General features: G+C 40.5%; 1 protein-coding gene and 1 pseudogene across 1 annotated transcript; one reads left to right on the forward strand and one right to left on the reverse strand.

The window, feature by feature from the left end:
• The first annotated feature begins 5,858 nt into the window (after positions 1 to 5,858).
• On the forward strand, positions 5,859 to 6,377 carry LOC149169548 (uncharacterized). The gene has a single exon (XM_089425242.1). The coding sequence runs from the start codon at positions 5,859 to 5,861 to the stop codon at positions 6,375 to 6,377; it is 519 nt and encodes a 172-aa protein (XP_089281368.1).
• Positions 6,378 to 6,827: 450 nt separating this feature from the next.
• The window catches only part of LOC149169549 (putative glutamate carboxypeptidase LAMP1), a 46,937-nt pseudogene continuing 27,931 nt past the window's right edge, over positions 6,828 to 25,833 (reverse strand).

Raw genomic sequence — 25,833 nt, forward strand, 5'->3', positions numbered from 1 at the left:
CTTCGGGTTTTTGTATGGGAGGACCATGAAATCCTTGAGGGGGATTCTCCCTTTTTCTCCCTAGCAATCCCAGGTAGAAAAGACCTTTGGAGGACTGGTCGAGTTTCTGGCATTTCTTTCGACACCGTTTGGTCTTCTGGTTTTTCCGGGCCGGATCCTTCTTCTGGGTACCTGAAAATCGTTTGGGGTACCGGATTTTCCTCCCGATCACATCCCTGCTTCTCAGGATAGTCTCGGGCAGAGTTTCTTTAGATTCAAACCTTATGATATTAAGGGACAATTAATATTACAAGGGACGAGATTAGATACCCGGGAACAAGAGAAGCCGCCGTTTTTCAAAAATTCCTCCCTATCTGCCATATCTTACCTCGTGGTAGCGTCACTCTCATTCATATTCGAAGGACAACTGGCCTTTTCATTACTACTCTCCTTTTGGAAAGGGTGCCCCTTTATTCTCGAGACTTCCTCTTGTCAGTCCTTTTGTCAGAAAAGCCTCGATTTTGCTCCGTTGATCCTATCTTCTCTGGGTATTATATTCAGAGAGCGACAGTCCACTCATTCTGCAGTTTAAATGCCTAATCCGACATATCTTCTTTTCTATTTATTAGTACTCTTCAGTTAAGTCAGTAGGTGGACTTTTTAAGAATGGACTTCACGTCTGACACATCAACCATGGAGGCCATGGTCCATGCTGCCATTCAGGCAGAATCCTACCGGGGTGCTGCCAAGTTGTCAAATGAATGGCAATCCACGCTGGATGATATGCTTATCCATCCCTCAGACCCCTATGATGACATGGATGGAAATGGTCGGGCAAAGGCAAGACCTATCTGAGATGGCAGACAATCCGATGTCTATCAAAAGGAAAAGGCTTATGGCGAGTCTAAGACCTATTCTAAAAAGAATCTGAAGCTTGTCAAAACTATCCCCCTGCCCGCGGCAATCAAGCTTGAAAGTGTTTGCTTGTCGGACTGCATAGAAAGCCTTCAGGATAATGCTCTGGTTGGCCGATGGTACTTTCCAGAGATGGATGATTCCATGATGAGAAACTGGCTCGAACTGCAATGGAAACCTCTGATAGGCTATATTCCTATTGTGGCCAGACTGTTGAAGGAATGGTATTGCTTTCATTTCCTGAGCACTAGCGACCTGGAAACCATTCAGAATCAGCCATGGGTTTATGGAAGGAGTTTCCTGGCGTTACGTAAGTGGTATATGGGTTATAACCCGTTGAAGAATACTCCTACCAATAACTTGATATGGGTAAAGCTACCAGGGCTGCCCCTGGAGTTATGGTCAAAGGAAACCTTAACAGAGATAGGAAATTCCATAGGAAGATGTGTATATGTTGATCTTAGATGCCTGGGAGAAAAAGATAAACGTGTGGCCTGGATTCTCATAGAAAAAGCCTACAAAGGAGGGTTCCCTGACCACATTGATATATTCTAGAGGGAGCTGAAAATAAATCAGAGGTTGGACTTTTGGGGAGTCCCCTTCAGATGCTCAGCATGCCACTGGACGGGACACTTAATCAAGAATTGCTCTCGCCGTCCTGTCTTAAAAAGCCGAAAGCATCATGGCTTCTCCCAGTTTGCAGCAAGGACTTATAGGACAAAGTCCCTATCCCCGGGAATAGAGAAGTTAACAACTTCAGAAAGCCTATCTCCATCAGAGTTCGATGATCAGCGAAGGGGTAGTAATCTTGAAGTCTCACAACAAACTCCACCTCCTCTCAAGATCCCAAATCCTTTGGATATTATCTCTCCTTCAATGCCTCCTCTGGAACCAGCCTCTGATCATGAGATCCCTCTCCCTCCCCCAGTCCCTCAGTCCTTTAAAGATCCCAACAGGGAGGTCCATATTACCCTCATCCCATCCTCCTCTCTGTCTCCAAAAAAGAAAAAGACTCCATCTGGAAAAGGAAAAGAACTTTTGATTACGGCTACCCCTTTAAACTCCCCAATCTCCTCTCCCACAAACTCAATTGGCAGCGACTTGGACTACCTTCTAAACAAAAAAATTGCTGGAACTTAGACCCCTCACTATTCACAAGCTGGGAAGACAATCTTCTCTTCAAATAAGCCCAAATTCTGCAAAGAACATTACGGTGAGAAGAAAAAACAACAGGGGAAGTAGACACTTCAGGGGGAGGGTCAATGGAGCAGGCAGAGGGGTTCGTAATCTCTCTTATAGACGTCCCTATCATTGATATGACTGAAGAAAGGCCTCTTAGAGCAAGCATGGCCGAAAAGAATCCCCAATGACATTCATCATATCCATGAATGTAAGAGGTCTGGGGGCAGACCATAAATTTTTGGCCCTAAAGAATCTTTTCCTTTCAGCAAGACCTAAAATCATATTAATTCAAGAGATCATGCATAACACTTCTGTATCAATTTCCTATTTCAGGAAAATGTTTCCCTCCTGGCATATAACCGCTTCGGAAGCTAATGGACTTTCTGGAGGCCTAGCGGTTTTATGGGATCCTGATTGGATCAAAGCAAAGGCATATAGATGTTTGGCAGGCATTCTCATCTCCACTCAAATCAGGGGGAATTCCTGTCCGATCAACATTCTGAATATATACGCTCCTTACAAAAGCAGATTGTCATTCTGGGAGAAATTATTTGCTTCAGAAATTTTTGACATTGAATCTTTGATGATTGCAGGAGACCTAAATGTCACTTTAAACTTGGATGAAATATGGGGCATTAGCAGGAAAAAGGATCCTCATGCAGATCGCATAAAATATGAGCTACTAAGCAGGAATCTTGTTGATATAAACCCTCTCAAAATGCTTCCGACTTGGGAAAATGGAAGGATCGAAGAGGCTTATATAGCAAAAAGACTCGATAGATTTATCCTTCATGCTAGTATAATTGATAGAATGGGCATGCCGTTCTCAACAATTGAGAATGTTTTCATATCAGATCATAGACCGATACTTCTAGGATGGAGAGAAAAGGGTTTTAGAAAAGGCTATTCATTCAAATTTAACAGGACATGTTTGGAAGAATCTGAGTTTAATGATATTATAATAAGAACCTGGAGAGAGTTGTCATCAACAGAGAATATACCTCCTTTCTTGACCTTCAGGGACAAAATGGACTCCATTAGAAAGGTGGTTAAGGAATGGCAATTCAAGAAAAGGCAAATGAATAGAACAACCCTTCGGGAAATTCAAAGGGAATTGGACAGCGTCTCGAGAACCCTGGCTTCTAATCTACTCACTTTCAAAATGAGATGCCGTATAAAGGAACTTCAAAAGAAAAAATTAAAAATCTTAGAACAGGAGGAAGCTTTTTGGAGATTAAAGAGTAGGGCGATCTGGCTTAAAGAGGGGGACAAGAACACAAAATTTTTTCACAAGTTTGCGAGCTCCAGATGTGAAAAAAATTCTATATGGAAAATAAGTGATGGAAGAGGAGGTTTCCTATACTCTCAACAGGGCATTTCAAACGAGGCCGTAAGATATTTTGAAAATCAGTATAAGAGAGCTGAGGACTGGAGGATTCAGGACATTTTATGGGGCATTGATTTATTTCCACAGATGTTCGATGATGAACTAAATGATCGACTTTTCCAGCCGGTAACTAAGGAGGAGCTGTTAGAAACAATGAAATCTTTTAAAAGGGATAAGTGTCCAAGTCCAGATGGCTGGACGATAGAATTCTTGATCCACTTTTTTGATCTTATCAAAACTGATTTGTTAAGAATGGTAGAAGGATCTAGGATATCAGGTAGTATCAATCAGATAATTTCCTCCACTCATATAGCTCTCATTCCAAAAAAAGGAGAAGTAGAATCCTTCCAAGACTTTAGACCGATATCCCTTTGTAACATTTCTTTCAAAATCATTTCGAAAATTATTGCAGAAAGAATCAAAGAAACTCTTTCAAGGTTCTTAACAAAGGATTAGCACGGTTTTTTAAAGGGGAGAAATATACTGGACGCAGTTGCAAACACACAAGAAAGTCTGTTTTCCATGCACACTAAAAAAAGTGATGCTATCATTTTCAAGATCGACCTCCGCAAGGCATACAAGTGCCTTGATTTGGGTTTCATCAAGTGTTTACTTGCAAAGATTGGATTAAGGGCCAGCATGATAAACTGGATCATGGCATGTGTTGAGAAGGTGAACTATGCTATCATTGTTAACGTGATTCCATCTTCTTATTTTATAGTTGCCAAAGGGCTTCGCCAAGGCTGCCCCCTGTTGCCCCTTTTATTCATCTTGGCAATGAATTCACTAAGCCTCCACATCAATAAGGTAGTCAAGGAAAATAGGTGTCACCCATTGAAATTCTGCAGGAACAATTTCATCTCGCATAACTTATTTGTAGATGATATTCTTATGTTTGGAATGCTGTGCAGACTCACCTGGTTATGTTTTTATGACATCCTTAAAAATTTTCAAAAAGCTACAAGATTGCAAATAAACAAATCAAAGTCAGTAATCTACCATAATGATGTCAATCAGGAAGCAGTAGAATGGTTATCCTCACTTTTTGGAATAGAGGCACAACCCATTAAGCATGGAATAAAATACTTGGGTTTCCAGCTAAAAGCAAATGGATATTCAAAGATGGACTGGCAATGGATTTTAGATAGATACTACAAAAAGATATCAGTTTGGGAATACAGATGCCTATCATTGGCAGGAAGAGTGACCTTGGCTCAATCAGTTTTAACTCAACTCGCAGTATACTGGGCTCATTTATTTCTTCTACCTGCAAGTATCATACAAAAAATGAATAAGCTAACTGTGAATTTTATAAGGGGCGGCCAATCGGAAAAAAGAAAATTTCACCTCTCCAAATTATCTGATATTTCTTTTCCGAAAAGCATGGGAGGATGGGGCCTGCTGGACTTGCGGACTTGCGGAAAGGCACTTTTATGTAAGTCATTGTGGAGAGGGATTTATGCAGAGGGCCCATGGAGTAACACAATTCAGAAGAAATACATGGGCAGTAAGGATATCTCACATTGGTTCAGGGTGGGAAGGATTGGTTCCTCATATGGGTCAACAATATGGTTGAGTTTCTGCAAGATAGAAAGTTATTTCCTGAAGAATTTAACATGGCGCTTTCAATTTGGCAGCAAGATCCTTATTGGAATAGACCATTTTCTGAGCCGTGTCGAGGAGATCATTATGCCTGAAACACTAATAAATTTTTTCCATAGAAAATGTTTTTTCTATTGGGACAAATTGATTTCTGATTGGCAGGGATCGATCCCTCTATGGAAAGAGGCAGAAAACATGGAGATGCTAGTTTCTATAGCTTGACAATGGGAGAACATCAGGACATGTCTGAGAAACTGCGGCATATACCGCTCATTGGAATCTGATTGTCTTATTTGGAAGAATTCAAAAGGTATTAACCTGGTTCGTGTTAAGGATATTTATCAGAATATGATTGGCCTAAAGGATGCTCCTCCCGATCCTATATTCCCAATTGTCTTTTGGAAATCCAGAGTTCCTTCCAAAATGATTTATTTTTCATGGGTGGCCTTCCACAACAAAAATTTATCTTTGGAAAACTTGAAAAAGAGGGGATGGCAAGGACCAAGTATCTGTTTAATTTGCAAATCAGCTGAGGAGAACCACTGTCACATGTTTTTAAATTGCAAAAGAACTCAGCAGTTGTGGCACTCTCTGGAAAATATTTATGGAATCCCACACATTTCACATGCCTCCATAAAAGAAGCGTGGGCAGAAGGAATCCTGGAGGCCGATAATTATTATCACACTCTGGTGCATTTGGAAATGGAGAAACAATGTTATTTTCAATGACAGAAAAGTGCCATTCTTGGAAATTTTGCCTAATATTGTATCACTCTATGACTCTTTACCGGAAATGCCTCACAAGCAAAGAAAGGAGGTCTGCAAAGAACATGCACAGGCTCTCACAATGTTGCCAAGAGCGTTTTTTGATGGAGCTGAGCAGAATGGCTCCTGTGGTTGTGGAGTGCACATTATAATGAATGAAAATGTTCAATATCTCATCCACTGGAATGGGGGAATGGGATCCAACAGCAAAGCTGAGGCGATGGCTCTTGCTGGCCTTTTAAATTTTTGCTTATTTCTAAACATTCAGGCAGTCTCAATTTTTGGAGATTCCAAAGTAATGGTGGATTATGTATCAGGGAAAAATAACATTTACAAGCCTCACCTTCTAGGATGGATGGATAGGATCAGGTTTTTCTGGAGAAGGATGGAAGGATGTACTATTCACCATATCAACAGGACTCAGAACCAGCAAGCAGACTTGTTGTCAAAGGAAGGTCTTCAATCGGTTCCAGGCTCTTGGTTTATGAAGGTAACGTCTGAAGGGGAAATTTTCTATATCCAAGAATTTTCCCTTCCAGGTTTCTAATTTCATATTAGCTGAATCTCGGGTATGCACTGTCTTTTGTTCCTCTTTTTGTCCTATGGTCCTTCCAAATTTTGTTCATGAAGGGATGAAGTATAATGTAAATTTCCTATTTAGTGCGTCCCATCTTCTGAAAACTTTTTTTCTATGTCCTCTCTATGAGATATGTAAATATTTGCATTTGGCTGACAACTCTTGGTCTGTCGTTTATCCTTGAGATTTTTGTCTTTCTGCTGGGATTATGCTTCCCATCTCATTTAGTTCTTCAAATGGTTCAGACCTATAAATTGGCCATATACAGAATATGCAATGTACTAATCTGTCTCTTTATATATCTTATATAATACAATTATGCTTTTTTCGCCCTGAAAAAAAAAAAAAAAAAAAGTAAATAAATAAATAAAATAAAATAAAATAAAAATCGTGGTCAAGCTTTCACATGGACGAATCAACTCAAAAATATCCGAAATTTTGTCTACAAAATAGCTTGAGCTTTGTTACACCCCATATTGCTCCCACTGGACAATAGGTAGACAATAAGATGTTTGATTATAATCATTAAATCTGACTCTCGGGGGCAGGGATGTCTGCCATGCACAAATTGCACAGATACCTAGGAGAAATATCAAGCACTGAGTTACTAATTGATTTAGTGTTTTTTCATTTCGCTGGTTGGATAAGAAAAAAGCAATATCCAATATTGAAAATGAAAAAGTCAATGCATAGTATTTAATATTGGCCAGCATTTACAAGTTTTGCTATGGAATGTAAAATTGTTTATAATTGGTGCAACCTGTAAGATGTGTTAGAAAGGTGGAGGAAATAAAGCATAAATAATTCACACATAAAACACGATACTTACAATGAACCAAGTGAAAGGTGGAGGAAATAAAGCATAAATAATTCACACATAAAACACGATACTTACAATGAACCAAGTGAAAAGTATTTATCATTTTCCAACTAGAGACTCGCCTAAAATATTTTGACATGCACCCACATGCAACCATACACTCAAAGTATCTGCAACCACACACTCTAAGTATCTATCACTTAACTCAACTTGAATCAACATTCAAGTTAACTGACTCTATATTTATCCAACTCCACGTGTAAAAGTAATTACTATTTCTCACCGACGTTCGATTCACACAAACTTGTGCATGGCTAATATTCCTTGCCAGAGGACAATGTATGGAATGTTGACCGTGTACTTACGTGCAACATGCCTATGGAAAAGCGGGTCGCCATATTTTTCCATCCACATGTAATCGTCATACAGAGAATGATAGGCAGGAAAGTCTATCATCGATAGATCGTAGAAATATGTACAGTACAGTAACTTGTTGATCTCTCTATTTGCATTTAATTTCAATTTCATGTATTCTGTGACTGTGATTTCGTTACCTTTTCCAAAGCTGAAGTCAGTGCCTGGAATTCCGGCATGCTGTGCAAAAGGGGCAAAATCGGATCCCTTTCCACCTAACCTGTTAATCTGAGATGGAAATTTAATAAGCTCTTTACAGCAATCCCCAATTTCCTTTTGGCGAATATTAAACACCATATGGTAATTTCATCCGATGAGAATAACGTGATATTGAATTTGACTAGATAAAAAAATTAATAAGCCGATCGTTAGCTTATTATGTGGTAGTTAATATTTGCAATATTTCCTTCTGATTGGAATCAGATTAATCATATTAATTTAAAACCAGTGAGATGTAATCTTACTTACCCTCATCATTAATTGAAACAAAACATGAACACTTACAGAAGGACGGGAATCGTGGCTGGAAGAAGCCCATGATTCATAGATTGTCTTTCTAGGATTGTCTGGATCTTCCACCTTGGAAATCAAAGTATAATAATCAATTCAAAGTACAACAATCAGTTTTTTACTGGCAGTGGAAAGTAGAATAGACCCACTTGAATAAAATATCCAACTGACCTCTTTAGCTATATCTTGAATAAAATCGTTAAGTTGGGGTGTTGATTGAAGCGAAAACCCTGGGCCCATGACAGCCACATCAACATTGAGATATGCCACCGCGGATGAGAACAGTAAATCATAGTTCTGCTCCACCCATTCTGTCGGTCCAATCTGCGATTTTTATAGGTTGATAAATAGGATATATCTCCTTAATGATTCTAAGTTTTGTGTTAATCACATTTATTAAACATGAAAAGAGATAAGTAATAATTTTTTCAAAACCTTTTTGGATTAAGCTGGATATTTATATTTTTTTTCAAAGTGAACTTTGTGGGAAATTTAAAAGAGTAAAGGGAACAGGATACCTACTGCCAATACATATTAAACAAATATTTAGTAAGAGTAATATTACTAATACGAGAGACTGGTTAAACTTACCCATTGATGTAGACTTTTCTCTTGGTACAATGAGACTTGAGTAACTATAATTATATTTTTGGACTCCTGAATGTATATCCTTGACACAGAACTAGAAATGTAGCATGACGCTGCTGAAAGAAATGGGAGAAAAACTTGTTGTGCAGAGCAGGTGACATTAGGATAAGTTTCAATGGTGCCTGCTACTCAAATATGAGATATGAACAACTTTCCTTCGCATAGAGCCTTGACAAGCACACCGGATTGAAATGGTTCCGCTTTTGAAGAATCCCAATTTGTTGAGATACATCACCCTAAATCAGCTGGAAGGGAAAAGTGTTGTCATGAGGCCTCAACCTTGTACTGTCCGACACATTGTGGCCACAAAGTAGCAACAGGTACATCTACTAACTGTGCGCATAAGCTTCGAAGATGGGAGGAGCTCCCGTGGAAGAACGAGTCTTGCGGCTGTCTGGATCTCCCGGGAAGTAACAGTTGGCTTCTTGCTGTAGCGAGAGAGTCCATCCCTCCTTTCCAAGAGAACGAATCCCGATCTTTCAATAGAACCTATCTCTCTTCTTCCTTTTCTAGGAGCTCTTCCCCGTTCGGAGAGGCAAGAAAGGTAGGAATACCCTCGGGAGCTAGGTCACAGAAAAAGTAAACCCTAGATGCCTCGGTCGCCAATTTCTGAAAAGAATCATTGATAAAACTGTTCATGATTCCCATGGCATTGCTGGAAATACCCATTGCTTCAGAACCTTGAAGAGGTAGATCTTGTAGGTTTCTGGAGTCCATTCTTGGTTCTGCTGCAGAGAAAAAAAAAGAGTAGGTTGGAAGGTCTGGGCTTACAGTGTCCTCTATGGGGATTGACATTGAACATTTGCCTTATTTTACCGGCTCCACACCGTATGTCTTCCCGCAGATGGTGTTTTCTTTGCATTTGTTCTATCTCAGGCTATTATATACTGATTTGTGAACGCTCCCTACTGGTTTGTCTCGGTTCAGAAGCGTTGTTTTGATCACATTGCTGTTTTAAAATCGACCCAGAATTCCTACCGGTCACAATCTGCCGGTATGCCTATTTCTCACTGGTTTTTTTATCGGTTGTGGAGATTTTGAATGTCACTGGTACCTGGAAGATTGTTTGTGTTTTTGACTGGTTAGGTTTGTCTGGGCGACTGATTAACAACTATACTGCCTTTTACGCCTTGTTATGGGAATGTTCCTTAATTTTTGTGCGTGGTTTTTGTGGTCCGAGCTTGTTCATATTCTGGTGCTTATTGTTATATCCATTTATATCTTAATCCGTACATTTACCATCCATTTCTGGACCTCCCACCGGCGCTTACATGCATTCCGAGATTGAGACTTCTTTTCGCCATAGTTTTCTTTTCTCACTTGATAGCTGTTCTGATTTGGTGTCTGGAGGGAATTTGAACTGTCTTCATTTCATTAATCCTTTCTATATCTCACAGCCGTGTAAGCAGTTTAGTTTTCGTCTGGGGATATATGGTGGACTTGCAAGCGTTGTTTTTGCCTTTGTTGTTGTGATGGTGTGTAGGTTTTTCCATGTTTTTGTTCTGTCTGCACTTGATACTCTGGTAATTCACTCCAATTCACTCCACTGCTAGGCAGTTGCACTCGGCCTGCTTGCCCTGTGTTTTCTGGCAAACTATTCTGGTACTCTCCCAGTATCACGTTGTTCCATGGCAGTAGGTGGCTATTTACTATCACATTCAATTGACACATGTCCTATAGATCTTTCCTCTTCTCAGATCTGCCTTACATCGAACTATAGTCTGTCTTGGATTTAATAACTCCCCGATCTGGAGTTATTAGTTCTTACATTCTACTACTAGTTTATTCTCAAGTGTGATTTGTCGGCGTCGGTACTGCCTTATATGATCTCTGGGTATTACTTATTCCTCAGTAATACATTTCCTTTTCTGGATTTATTACTATCTGACATTCCTCTTTATTGAATTACTTGGGAGTTGTCATCCGCCGACATTTCCAATTGGGGTGGGTTTCAAATACTGCGTCTATCTCTTGAAGTCGGAGTTCACTGTCAGAAGGTACTAGGCTGTGACATATGGTTTAATTCCTAGTGCATGATGCTTTTTCTCTCCATTGTCACTATCTGTCGCATATATTGTTTTGGGCACACGGCTATCTGACGGGACCCCAAATTGGGTGGGGTCTTTTTTTGTGGGGTCTTCATATCAGGTGTTATGGATATATTAGACTCTAACACATCAGCCAAGGAGGTTCATTCAAGACACCCTGGCGGCTGAGTCAAACAGGTTTAATAGTCTGGGAGGTGGCTGTTGTAATAGCATGAAATCTCTAGATGGTTGGCACATCATTCTAGGGGATGGCTATGTGCCAAGTGGTGGACATGCCTGCTCTAATATGCTGGGTTGTTATCCATTCTCGTCATGATCGACGCACTAGTGATAAGGCCCAATCTATAAAAACAACATCTCCCCCTCCTGCACTGGTTTTTGACCTTGATCGACTTAGTGATCGTATCACCAGCCTGCAAAAACGAGCGCTTGTGAGGCGTTGGCATTTCTCTGATAAATCTGACTCTGATATGCAGTCCTGGATTGAACAAAAGTGGAAGACTATGCTTGGCTATATGCCAACAGTTGTGAGGTTGTTGTTGGGATGGTACAACTTCCATTTTCTGAGTCAGGAAGACTTACAAAAGACCAAGGCCATCCCATAGATTGATGGACGTAGTTTCCTGGAACTACATTCCTGGTTTATTGGGTTCAATTCCCTGAATAATACCCCGCAAAATAAACTAATTTAGGTGAAGCTACCCAGTTTTCCGATCGAACTCTGGACGAAGCAGGCCTTGGAGGACATTGGGAATGCAATAGGGAAGTTTAAATATGTTGATCCTCGGTGTTTGGGGGCACTTGATAAGCGGGTCGCATGGATTTTAATCGAAAAAGAATATTAGGGTGGCTTCCCGGACCATATTGGCCTCCACTGGGGGGAGACACACCTTACCCAGATGCTGGATTACTGGGGCATCTCGTTCCGCTGCTCCTATCACCATACGAGGCACATGGTGGCTAATTGTCCTCGATGCAGGGGTGGGTGATATCATGGACATAGTCATTTGGGGGCACCAAACAAGTTTCATCCGACTGCTGCATATTCTCGAGGTCATGATACTCGCAGTCAATCCAGTATTTTTCATAGATCTCACTCTCAAAAATACTCTACTCATGGATCTTCATGTGATGGTTTTTCTCCTCGTGACAGTATTTCCCCAGTTTATATTCCATCAACTTCCCATTCTTATGAGAAATCAGAACCCATCACCATTCACTGTCCGGCTCCGCCTTCTTACACAACTTTCCCGGATTTTTCTCCCCTGTCAATATTAATCCCAAGTTATATCAGGCACATGACATCCCATCCACCTCATATGTAACCCATATTCCATGTCCCCCTCGTGTGCCTAAAACTCAGAGTCCTAGCATCAGCAGCAACCCTCCGGTTACTCCTCGGCACTCACCTACCAACTGTCGGTAGTGACTTGGAATTGCTACTAAACCGGAAAACCTTTAATCTCTGGTCACTTACTATCCATAAGCCGGACAATCTTTCTTCCCCATAAATCAGTCCTACCTCAGCGGGGAACATCACTGTTCGGCGAAAAAGTAACCGTGGTAGCCGTCATTTTAGGGGTCATGCCAGAAAGATAATTTCACACTCCCCTATTGAAAACTTCCTTGTTGATGTACCGATTGTTGACATTCCATCTACTCAGGCCCTTGGAGAACTTATGCCTAGAAGGGATGTGCCATGACTGCTATATTATCTCTCAACATCCGAGGTTTGGGAACATCCTCAAAGTTCCTAGCTCTTAGGCAATTATTTCACTCTGTTCATCCCTGTATTATTTTATTACAAGAAACCATGCATTCAGTTTCTAATGTTGTTGTTTATTTCCGGAAAATGTTCCCGCATTGGTATATTTCTGCCACAGCTCCTGCTGGTCTATCAGGTGGGCTTGTGGTCATATGGGATTCGCTCTGGGTGCAGGTAAAAGCTTTCTCATGCTCAGGCGACATTCTGATTGAGGCTTACTTTCGTGGGCAACCGGAATGTATACATATTCTAAACCTATATGGTCCATATAGGAACATGACATCCTTTTGGAAGGAACTGTTCGACTCTGGTATTATAAACTTGGCTTCACTGATTGTCGTGGGGCACCTTAATTGTACAATCGGTATGGATGAAGTGTGGGGGAGCACTGCCAAAGAAGATCTTATTGCGGGAATGATTCGCGACGCTATCATAGAACATAATTTCATTGATATATGTCCACAATCGATCCTCCCTACATGGGATAATGGCAGGAAAGGGGAGGCATATATTGTGAAAAGGCTGGATCGATTCATCCTACATGAGACCTTGATGGATCGCCTGGGTAATGTAAATTCAGAGGTCATTAGTAATTTTCTTTCAGACCATCGGCCTGTTGTATTGTATTGGCTGGCAGGGATCCACAGGTATGGTATGCCATTCAAATTCAATCATACTTGGCTCAAAGACCTTGAGTTTAATGATTTTGTAAGGAAAATATGGACCCGGCCTATTCAACAGGTGGCTTCCCCAATGGAACACATATTGGCTAAGTTGGATATTCTCAAGCGGAATGTAAAGAAATGGCAAAGACAAAAAACACTGGCTCAACAGAAGGACCTTAAGGAGATCGAACTGGAACTGGAATCTCTCCTTCCTTGGATGTCCTCGCAATCACTACATGAGGATATCAGGACTCGTATTCACGCTCTTGAAAGCAAGAAAAAGAGTATCTTGTCTACTATTGAAGCTACTAGGCGTTTGAAGAGTCGGGCTATTTGGATTAAGGAAGGTGACAACAATTCAAAAAAATTTCATAGATATGCGAATCATCGGCGCAATATAAATTCTATTTGTGAAATACATGATGCAGAGGGCAGAGTTTTCGAGTCACGGGAAGCCATTAGTGGAGCTATTGTTGAATATTTTCAAAAGGCTTATGACCGCAAAGGTGTGGCTGATGGGGAAGCAATGGTATGGGTGTTGGAGCTATTTCCTACCATGTTTAACGCGGAGGACAATGAAAATTTTATTAAAGAAGTCACTGTTGAAGAAATTCTGGCAGTACTTAAATCTTTTAAGCAGGATAAAAATCCTGGCCCGGATGGGTGGTCGGCTGAGATATTCATACACTTCTATGAAATATTTAAAACCGATCTCTTGGAGATGGTGGAGGAGTCAAGAACCAGATGTAATATTCATCCGCAAATCAATTCAACTTATATAGCACTTATTCCAAAGAAATCTCCACCCCTGACATTTTATGATTATAGACCTATATCGCTCTGTAATATTATTTATAAGATTATATCCAAAATTATTGTTGTTTGTATGTGGGGGACTTTGTCAAAGTTTATATCGCCAAAACAATTTGGTTTTTTACCAGATCGGAAAATTCATGATGTTGTCGCCATTGCACAGGAGTGCATGCACTCTATTCACACAAAGCATATCAATGCCGGCATTATGAAAGTGGATCTACAGAAAGCGTATGACCGTGTTGATTGGGGAAATTTGAGAATGGTTTTGTTTAAAATTGGTCTGCAACCCAGCGGTGTAAATTGGGTCATGGCTTGCGTATTGAACATCAATTATGCAGTGATTATAAATGACATTCCCACTCATTTCTTTTGGGTCGGTCGTGGACTGTGTCAGGGCTGCTCATTATCTCCCTTACTGTTCATACTAGTCATGGAGGGATTGAGCTTGCAAATCAATAAAGCGGTGGTGGATGGTCATATACAAGCTTTGGAAATGGGTATGAACATCAAAATCTCTCACAGTCTTTTTGTTGATGACGTTCTTATAATGGCAATGTTAAATCGGTTCACTTGGTTGTACCTATTTCATATATTTAACAAATTTGCTATTATATCTGGACTAAGTATGAATCTACATAAATCCATAGTATATCATGACGCTGGTGACTTGGAGGTGATTGAATATATCAGAAATATTTTTGGTATTGAAGCAAAACAAATGTTGCCTAGTATGCAATATCGTGGTTACCAAATAAAACCAAACTGTTATAGAAACTCCGATTGGCAATGGTTGGCTGATCGTTTCTTCAAGAGGGTTGCTGGATGGGAATTTTGTTGTCTATCTCTGGGGAGCCGTGTGATCCTCACACGGGCTGTGGTCACTCAACTTGGGGTATACTGGGCTCATTTATATCAGATTCCAATGGCTATACTAAAAAGCATCAACCATATCATTGCTAACATCATATGGTCGAGTTGTAATGATAGCCATAAAATTCACTTGGCCAAAAGGACTCATATTACTTGACTAAGAAACAAGGGGGGATGGGGCATTATGGATATGAATCTCTTTGGTATCTCACTTTGGGTGAAATCACTCTGGCGTGCCATTTTTGGCTCTGGCTTATGGAGTATGGTGATCAAACAGAAGTATATGAAAAATTGGGATTTCATATATTGGTTCTGCAGTCAAAGCATTGGTTTACCAAGTGGATCGACCATTTGGAACAACGTGCACAAGGTGTCTTATATTTTCTTACAACATTTGGTTTGGTGTATGGGATCAGGGCATTCCATAATCATTGGACTGGACAAGTTTCTAGGTGTTGGTCAGGATTGTTGTCTTCCTGACAATTTATTGCATTTTCTATGTGATAACGGTATTTTCTTATGGAACCAATTGATCAGCTATTGGAAGGATAGATATCCCATTTGGAAAACCGCAAATGAACTGGGGATGGCTGATAACCTAGCACTGGAATGGAAACATGTTTGTGAGGCTCTTAAAGCTTTGGGAAAATGCCGAGAAGATCAACGTGATAAAATGGTATGGGCAGGGAAAATGAAGGATGGCAACATATGTGCTGCTGATGTTTATGCTATTTTGCGTGACGGCAATGATATCAATAGGGAGGATCCCATCCTCAAGGCTCTCTGGAGTAACCATATTCCTATTAAAATTATCTGTGTTGCATGGCTGGTATATCAAAACAAGAATCTTACCTGGGAGAATCTTCAAAGTCGAAATGGTTATGGCCCCAGTTATTGTACTATTTGTAAAAAAAGATGTGGAGGACAACGAACATATATTTCTCAAATGCCAAAAGGTGCAACAAGTATGGAAAAAATTAGCAAAATATTTTGGATTTATATATATATTTCACCATAATATTGCAAATTGTATGGGGCGGCGGAGTAAACAGAAAATAACCTAGCAGGCCATCCCTCTATTTCTTTTCTGGTCCATTTGGAAATGGAGAAATATGTATATTTTTGAGAACAGGTCAGAGGACTTTGAGCTGATGCATGAAAAAATTATTTCTTTACATGCTTTATATCCTTCACAAGATGGTATCCCAAGAGACAAAATAGTATATGTGGTTGCAGTTTTTGGATAAACATATCAAAGGATTTACAATATAAGGCTCATTGGAATGCTGGCCTAGGTACAAACAACAAGGCCGAGCCTATGGCATTATGGGGAATGTTGTGGTTAATAAATTTCCTTAGTATTCTGGAGATCCATATATATGGGGACTCAAAGATCATCTTGGATCATGTCAAAGGGAAGGCACAGATTAAAAAAAAGGAATTGCATGGCTGGTTAAGGAGAATACAAGGTCTTTGGAATCCACTGGGGTAGCCCACAATCTGCCATATTGGAAAAGAATATAATCAGATCACTGATGAGATATCAAAAAATGGTCTTCATGGTCCAATCGGTGAAGTGCAGATGGATATTATTACGGAGGACAAGAGGATCAGCTCAATGGAATATACATTTCCTGGAACACACTGTATATGATATTTTTCCTTTTTTGTATAATAGGTTTTGATTTTTTGCATGCAACAGGTATTGACATATGGTGGAAACACAAAACATTATATATTATCCCCAAAATGGATCAATATGGTTTTTATATCAGCTTACAATGGAAGTTAGCTGCTTCGAAATAACTTTTTTCATATATGTTTATTACTTCCATGTAGTATTTATCAGTTCCTCCATTAAGACTGTATATGACTATCCATGGTTTTCTATGTGGTATTGGTTATTTTACCCATTCACATAAGAATAACTGGGTTATCTCCTGGTGTTTATGTGAAATATTATGTACTTGATCCATATGATTAATATATAGCTTTTTTTCATGCTGAAAAAAATAAATCCTTGACAAGTATCTCCTTTATCTTAATCTAAACTACCATATTTATTCATAGATCAGATAACTGTCAAAGACAGTACCCCAGAACACAATGGGGATGAAATACTAATTGCCAGAACATCATATTTCTCCACTCCTCCTAAAGTAAATACAAGTTCTTACCATTGCATATTCCTCTGCATCCCAGTTACATAGTGTAGTATACTTCTCTTTGGCTGCCAACCTTGTTTTAGCAACTTCCCTGGTCTCTGAGATATCTGAACAAGACACAGAGCGATTAACTTGGATATATTTACGAATAGAAATAGGTTAGAAACAAGGGGGATTAAGCTCGCAATGATTCAGACGGTTGCAGTTCCGCTATTTGGGTCACTGGCACCAAAGGTCCATGCATCGTGGTGGTTACCCAGCAAAACATACCTGCTTATCACTAAATATATTTTTCCTTATATCAATAGCTAGATTTATTTAGTGAAGACTTGCACCAAATAATCAGGAGTTAGATGATATTAACCATCGCTTCAGCATTAAAATACGCTCCATGAATTGACATGAATTAATGAAGTCAAAGTCCCAAAAGGTGATCTATACCTGTTAGGCTCCTCCAAACCTTTTATGAGTCCAAATACATCTCGAATTTTGGCAATGGTATGCTTTGACTGTAATTGCAATCAAACATCAATACGTAAGAATCTCTGCCTTTTATCAGAACTACAAACAATATTCAGATTAATTGTAAAAACCTTTACATGAGAGGAAAAACAACTGTTATAGAGTGTGAATTTGATCTGAAATCACGAGAATGTAATATTCCCATTAAAGAAAAATAAGTATAGATTTTATAGCTTCTCACCCAAATATAAAATGTATTGTAAGAACCCCATGTGTCTAACTGGCCATGAAGCATATATCACTAGATGTGTCCTAAACTAATGGTTCTGCTGAGGGGGCTTAACCTTCAATTCCTGTGTGGAGAAGACAGTCTCATGGAGGCAAATAACTAAGCCTTTCATGAGTAAATGGAATTTATATCTCATGAAAATTTTATTCTCTTCTTACTTCGGAGATGTTGATAACCTCACAGTTTTTTCTCTTATTTCGGGCAATTTTTGCCGCCCTTGAGCAGGTTTTTTGCATAATCACACGGGCACAGTAATGTCTTTCGCAGCCTAGCTAGTCCGAAATCTTTCTCAGAAGACACTTTTCAGAAAAACAAGTAGCCCTTCTACAAAACCATAGCCTAATATTATGCTTGGGTGCAACAAAAAGCTAACTAGCCACACCATGTCTTAGAAAAAATAGGAAGCTCCTCGATGAAACAATAGCCTGATATTGTGCTTGAGTTACAGCACGCTAGCTATCCACACCTTTAAATTAGATGAACTGTTAAAGTTAATGATGAAAGGGGCATATAGATCAGTGATAGAGTAAGAGCAAGTCCTATGTTTAATTCTTAGTTTATCCACTTTTCAACCTGGTATTAGATTCAAATAGGCTCCTCCTGAATGTTAGAAGTTTTGAGAAAAAGTCTTGGAAATTATGTAAAATTTGAAAGATACATATATATTTGACAAATTTTAATATTCTTGAAAGTGGCAATTATAAATATTTCATAGTATGACTTCAAATTTTTTAATTATTATCTAATTAAACCTTAAAATCACGTCTTTAGATTCAACCAAAATCAGTTCTTAGATTTTTAGGGGGTTTGAAGCAAGAAGTTCGGTAAAATCCTTATTGTAGATGACTAAGATGTATGATTTTGGGGATACATAATGGTCCATGGATGCAGGGTTGGATTAAATAAAGGTGGGCATGCTTACCTTGTAGTGAAGATTGAGAATGCTTGGTCCTTGACCAAGGCGATCAGCAGGTAAGTCCAGAGCACCATGCCACTCTCCAGGAGCAACAAGGTGATTGAACGACATCATTATGGTTGTGACATCCTCTATTGATATTGGAATCCATGGAATCATAGGTAGTTCAGTCATGGGATCATCTACTGACAAGTGTTCGGAATCATGCACACTAGGCCAACCAGGCATTAGAGGATACCAATTCCCTGAAAAATAGAACCTCGTTGAACTCCATATGGAGGCAACCATCTAGAATCTTGATAGTATCCTTGTGTTATGTTCCCTCCAAAGTCTTGAGAAACATAATATAGAAGCACTCCAACTGCTCCAGCTCCGACAACAATCTCTATGATATCTCCTCTGAAAATTTTGCCATATTTTGCAATAACAGTGGCACCTTTAGCGTCCAATCCCATGTGCCTGAGAGTGGTGTAGTCCTCTTATGTACCATAGTTGACAAACACCACTTCTACAGAAATGTTTGTGGATGGACATTGAATGAATGGGCTTGTACAAGGAACACCATCTCATTTTCTTAACACACCTGCAATCCATTCAGATATTATAACATTATACTACCCCAACAAACCCTTGCAAAGTGATTTGTAAAATAATTTTGAACCAAACATTTAAATTACTACCTCTGGTCCATTTGGGCCTGCATGGATACACTTGCCTCACCGCTCTATTTTCCACAACATGCAATGAGTCCACTTGCCTCGCCACTCTATTTTCCATAACATGCCATGAAATACGTGGATGAAGCCATATGAAGTTGTGGCATGCTAATATGATTTTATATGCCTCACCGCTCAATTTTCCACAACATGCGATGAGTCCACTCGCCTCGGCACTCTATTTTCCATAACATGCCATGAACTACGTGGATGAAGCCATATGAAGTTGTGGCATGCTAATATGATTTTATATGGGGTAGTTATTTGTCAACAAAGTTAGAAGGGAAAATCAAAAACTGCATTCTGGAGTTTTTTGGCTTCAACAGCTGCTCCATAAACTTCTAGATCGGCTACTCCTGCTACCTTGGCTTCTACCCATGCAGCTGGGAAGAGCACGACACTCGAAGTGATCAAAACAACACCATGTAGCTGGGAAGAGCACGACACTGGCAGTGATCAAAACAACACCATGCAGCTGGGAAGAGCACGACACTGGAAGTGATCAAAACAACACCATGCAGCTGGGAAGAGCACGACACTAGGAAGTGATCAACATGACACCAGGAAGTGATCCAAGGCAGTCGGCATAGAGGGGAAGCAAAGTTGACAAAGAGTAGGTGAAGCTCCACACAAGGGGAGTCTCCATGGTAGATTATTTGACTTGGTTCCCAGAACTGCAATCTCAAACCACTCATTTTAAAGACGTCTCCTCAAACCATTTGAAATACGTCTTTTATCACCCATTTGAAAGACAAACCTCTGTTAAATTCCAGCACGGCTCATAAATGAACACAATCAAATGATGCAAACCTTTTCCAGCAAAAGCAAGGGCCGAACTCCCTTAGCTATTCAGAGAGAGTCTGCCCATCCTATCTTTCCAAGGAATCTGCATACTAATAGGTTTGATTCAAACATCAGCGGGAGTGTCCTCTCTTGAAGCTTCAACCGATAAACAAAGACGAAGAAGCAACTAGTCTAGGTGAAGCTTCAACCGACAGAGAAAGAGGAAGAAGTCACTGGTCCAGGTACAGATGATCGAGATGGATATGTAGATCCATATCCATACGTAGGAGCTGAGTAAGTATCTTGTTCTGTTATATGCCTCTATTCTATCTCTTCGATCGATACCCAAAATCCCCCTTTGAAATAGCTTGCTTTTTGTATCTTGAAAGTTGCTTAAGGAATCTTTGATGATACAAGATATGATCTATGCTTTCTGTATCTTGAAAGTTTCTTAAGGAATCTTTGAGGAGCCAAGGTGAAAATTCCTTTGCATGTACAAATGAGGGGTATTTATAGCCAAGGGTAAAACTAGCCCTTGTGACTGTTCAAATTCCCTCATGACTATTTGACTTATTTGAATCTTCAACTTTACATGACTCTTCATATTACATGTGGGTGTCTTGGACTTCCAATTTACATTACATTGATTTACAATAGTATGGCCCATAGTAGTGATGTGGCTGAGATGACTCATGACACGACTTGACATGACAATGCTAGTATGTTCATGTTGCTGGTGGTGTCCATGTCGAGCTGCAGTGCTGCTGAGTGATGGATGTGCTCTTGGTGTATCATAGCTTCACCTCTACATGACAAGGTGTGCGGAGTCTTCGATGGTCTTGGTGTTCGCTTGATGTCGCATGTGCACATCGCACCTTCGCTTGTACTTTGGCACACTTCACATGTTCGTTCGTTCACGAAAAAATCTCCTTGCATGCATTCTTCGTTCGTCAATTCGCAAACAAATCTCCTTGCATGTGCTCTCCTTGTTCATCCTGTTCGTCGTCGTGTCATGTCTCATCCATGTACCTGTATCTGCAATCACTCATGACGAGACAACATCAAATCCAGAAATCTCCAAGTCTACCATGATGTATTATCTTTCGCCTTCAAATGCAGGTGACTAGGAGAGAAGACAAGGCTCTTGAGACTACGCAAGGTAGATTTCAAGCCGGGATGCAGGCTCCGAGCACTGCCGGTGAAAATTGCGAGAAGTCACTGAGAGACTAAGATGGACAATCTGGATCAGAAGCGACTATCGACGGGATCTCGCTCAGCTGGAGGGCAGATCTATGAAATTTCTTGAGGGAAGTAGTGCAGATAGTAGAGGGGGTTGATAGCAAAAACTGCACAATTCCTCCGGGGAGCTGGCAACGGGCTGTAGGAGGCTTGCTTGGAAAAAATGCACAATTTTTTTAGGGAGCCGACAACGAGCTGTGGGAGTGCTGCTAGCAAAAGCTGTGCAATTGTTGGGAGGCTGGCCTGCTCGACATCCTTGCGTAGTTTCTGTGCTGAACAGGATGATGGGCAGCTTGGTGACTGCACATGAAAACTGCGCAGTTTTTCGGGTGAGTAGCAGGTCGGCTGACTGGCTGGAAAAACTGCGCAATATTTGGGGTGAGTAGCAGGTCGGCTGACTGGCTGGAAAAACTGCGCAATATTTTAAGGGAGACAGTGACAGACACTGGGTGTCTATCCCGCATGTCCACGCAGTTTCTTCAATCAGTGGAGCAGGCATGCTTGACAAATTTTGCGCAATTTTTTGGAGTGAGGCCCGAGGTCACTGCCCGGTCAAACTCTCTGGTTGACTAGCTGGAGGCTTAGTTGATGTGCTTACAGGCAGCGCAGATTGAAATGGCTTGCCGGGAAATTTCTACACTATTCTAGGTGACAGTCGGTCGAGTCGATTCTAGGGTCGCATAGTGCAGACTGCCTGGAAGGCAGCCTCAAACTTTGCACAATTTTGGGCAGTAGTACATAATCACTGAGAGCTAAAACTGCACAATGCAGCTCAACGGATGTCCAGCTGTTGGAGGTTGGTTCAGTCGACATAGTTTAAACAAAATGATCAAGTGTGTGAATGAGTGACTTTGTACATGCATGACCTCGCGAATACACACTCAACATGACTTGACGACAAGACACCTCGAACCATCATGACAACATACACTCAGTGTGACTGGCCGACGGTGTGAGCGACAAGTGTGACACTTGTGGAAGGTCATTGAATGACCGCGATGACACTTGCGCAATAGTGCATACAACTTCATGTGTGAGTGCAACGAATGTTTACATAGCGGAAACAATTTGTACACACGAAGGTAGACCTTGTGCATGTCCAGAACATGACTGCAAGCATGACATTTTGACCAACAGGCAAAAAGACGTCCGATGAATGGTCAAGCAAGGAGGGTGCAAAGACTCAACATGGGCTTGCAGGATGAGCCCAAGTGCTTGCAAACATCAAGGAAAAACCCAAAGAAGGCTATGAAATTAAACGCAAGCCAAAATTTTGGAGGGTGTTGCAGCCGCTACAACACTTGGCGACACACTAGTTGAACTCGAGATTCTTTGTTTTGGTCCATAGTTAGCACATGGCCTTGGTCTTTCAGGAAGTATTGAATCGCTGCACAAGTTACTTCAGATTCCTCACTTACCCCATGGACAGACATGGTCCACCTTTTGCCAACTCAATTAAACACAACAACAAGTTTCAGCTTGATCATAGTGTTTCGAAATCGGGAAGGGTAGTTTGGCTCGCAAGTTAAAAAAATTCAAAGTATAAGTTTTCATCTTTGGTGTTGCTCCGCTGCTAGTAGGCCTAGATAGTACCCCGACGGAGTCACAGAGGAACACACACATTGCTCCACTTCAAGCGAGCCTCGTCAAACCCCGATGGAGTTGCATGCTTCACCTCTTTGCACAGGAATCCTTTCTCTTCTTTCGCCTTTGTATTTTTTTAAGAGGACTGTGCATAGGCACTTATTTATTTTTGGAGCAGAAGAGGGATCCCAACTTATTAAGAGCAGAAAAGGTTGTTTCTTTAGAGAAGCATGTAAGACCTCTGACATAGGTTTTCTCATTTAGATTTTTCCCTTCTCCATTTCTACTAGTTGGTTGAGCTTGAACACATAGAGCAGAAAGTTGAGTAGATGCATGGGGTTTTCCAATGTCGACACAGGTTCATGGTTGGACCCAAGCTTCCCTTGCAGACGACTTGTATTTTCTGTCAAGACTTCATCAGCTGAAGGTTACAACCAAGCATAGAGAAGACAGACACGGGACTAGCCAAGTGTTGCAGTGTCACAAGACTCTTTAGATCTCAGTGACATACTCATTCAGAAGCCAGAACTCAGTGATGGGAAAAACTTATTTACAAAACCAGAAATAACATGATACTAAACAAGAAAAAAAAATAAAAAAATAGAAATCAAATTGAAAAAACAACAAGAAGTAAACAAACTATGTACATGGTGCAGGGCGTGGCCTGACCTACTAAAAACAGAGTTTGAGATCTTGGTTGTTGATAGGAAGGTTTTCAACCCTCTCGTCAAGTGATTACAGACAGTATGTGCGTGGGCCAAGATTTTCTTGAAGCAGTATCAGACTATTAGGTTTCGCAACTGGAACCTGGTGGTATCTCGAAATACCATTAAGAAAAGACAAGATTCCTGCTCCAGATACAACATGTAACATAGGTTCCGATGATGAAACAGGGTAGTTGTTTTATTTCTGGGAACATTTCAAGTTTCTAAAATCAATGCATAAGAGAATTTCCCCGGATTTCTTATGTACAAAACTTAAATTTGAAACCCATGTAAAATAATGAACTTTGTAAGTGATACGAGCATCCAACAACTTAGTCAATTCTTTTTGTATAAGGGGTTCAAGCGACAGATGTGTTTTACCCAGTTTTTGCTGCAATAGCTTAATTCCTTCTTTGATTGGAATCCCGTGTTGGATTATTCGCATGTCGTATGTACTCAGGTCATCATATGCCCACATGGACACATCCTGGTACTGTTTGAACAAGCGGACAAAGGCTTGTCGCTCCTGCAGTGTGCATCACGTACCAAGACTGACGAACTTCAGATCGTGGTCTATTCCCAAGTTGATCTGTTCGCTCATCATGGTTGAACTATGGGTTTGTTGTTTCTTGACCCTTGACAACAGTTCTGCAAGTCATAGAGCCTTATTGAGAGAAACCAGACCCTTGGGGATGAGGTTGCCTTTCTTGTCATCAACTGCAGCTTGCAGGGACTGATCGTGCTCATCTTCATTAGTTGTTGGTCCTTGAAGGCACCAATGCTATCCATGAAGTGTAGTATTTGTTGATCATCGTCAAAAGCATGTAAATTAATTATGTTATCAGGGATAGAGGGCTTATACAAAATTTCAACAGTAAATCTATCCCTGAGCGGTGACATCCTAGCAGTTGCGTTTGCTAAGGTATCGGCAGCTACATTGCGTGTTCTTGGCACAACAATGATATTGAATGCTTGGAAGTTAGGGATTAGTCACCATACCTCTTGCTGGTAACTTTTGAGATGAGGTAATAAACAATGTATGGTATTACGTACCCGTCGTACCACGAGATCTGCATTACCTACCACTTTGAGTGCAACAACATTGAGGCTAATGGTGATTTGCAAGCCCAACACGAGTGCTTCATATTCAACAATGTTGTTTGTGCACTCGAAATCCAAGCGACTTGAGATCAAGTGTTTCTTGTTCTTTGAGTCAATCAAGACACACCCGGCTCTAAAGCCATCTTGTGTCTTTGATCCATCAAAATACATGGTGCATAGCTCATCTGTACACAGACCGTTCGATGCGCTTGTACTACTACTACTTATGCTACTACTGCTACTAGTGTTACAATGTGTTGTACGAGTTTCATCTCCATCAGTTGGGCAAGGAAGGAGACCCAATTGCATGTCTGGTGGGGTTGAAGTTGGCTATGCGAGATAACACCCCAACATTGTTTTCAAGAGGCAGTTGTCAAACATGAGTTCTGCAAAGGCCAACGGTTCGTTCTCGTCATTGATGGGAGTGATGTTATGCCTCATGTATCTCTCGGATACCACCCATATTTGATTGCGTTTTCCCTAATACGGAAGCCACAAGTGTGGCCAGTCTATAGGAAAGTATCCATTCAACTTGCTAGACCAGTTCTGCTGAGCAGTAGGCCATACGCTTCAAGTATGTCCACAACAACAATGTTTATGCACTAGTGAACTCGACCGTCATGAGATAGTCGGATGATCACATCCCGAAGCTCACCAATGGATGGCACGCATGTCTGATCGAGTTGGATTATCTGCACGGATGTCTTGATCCATTGCGCATTGTGTTGGAAATAATACCGAGAGGAGGGGGGGTGTGAATCAGTATTATCAAATCAATATAATTTTTTCATTTCAATATTAAGATTCATATACGCTACTTCAGTTAAGGAAAACCGCATGTATACGCAACTGTGTGTAGTGCAACAAGCGTATATCTAATAAACTTATGATTCAGTTAGTTGATCCTTAAT

This window comes from Pinus tabuliformis, chromosome 4_2 (assembly GCF_031772625.1).
Source record: "Pinus tabuliformis cultivar Carrire ecotype Pingquan chromosome 4_2, CPIR1, whole genome shotgun sequence".
NCBI classification, from domain to species: Eukaryota; Viridiplantae; Streptophyta; class Pinopsida; order Pinales; family Pinaceae; genus Pinus; species Pinus tabuliformis.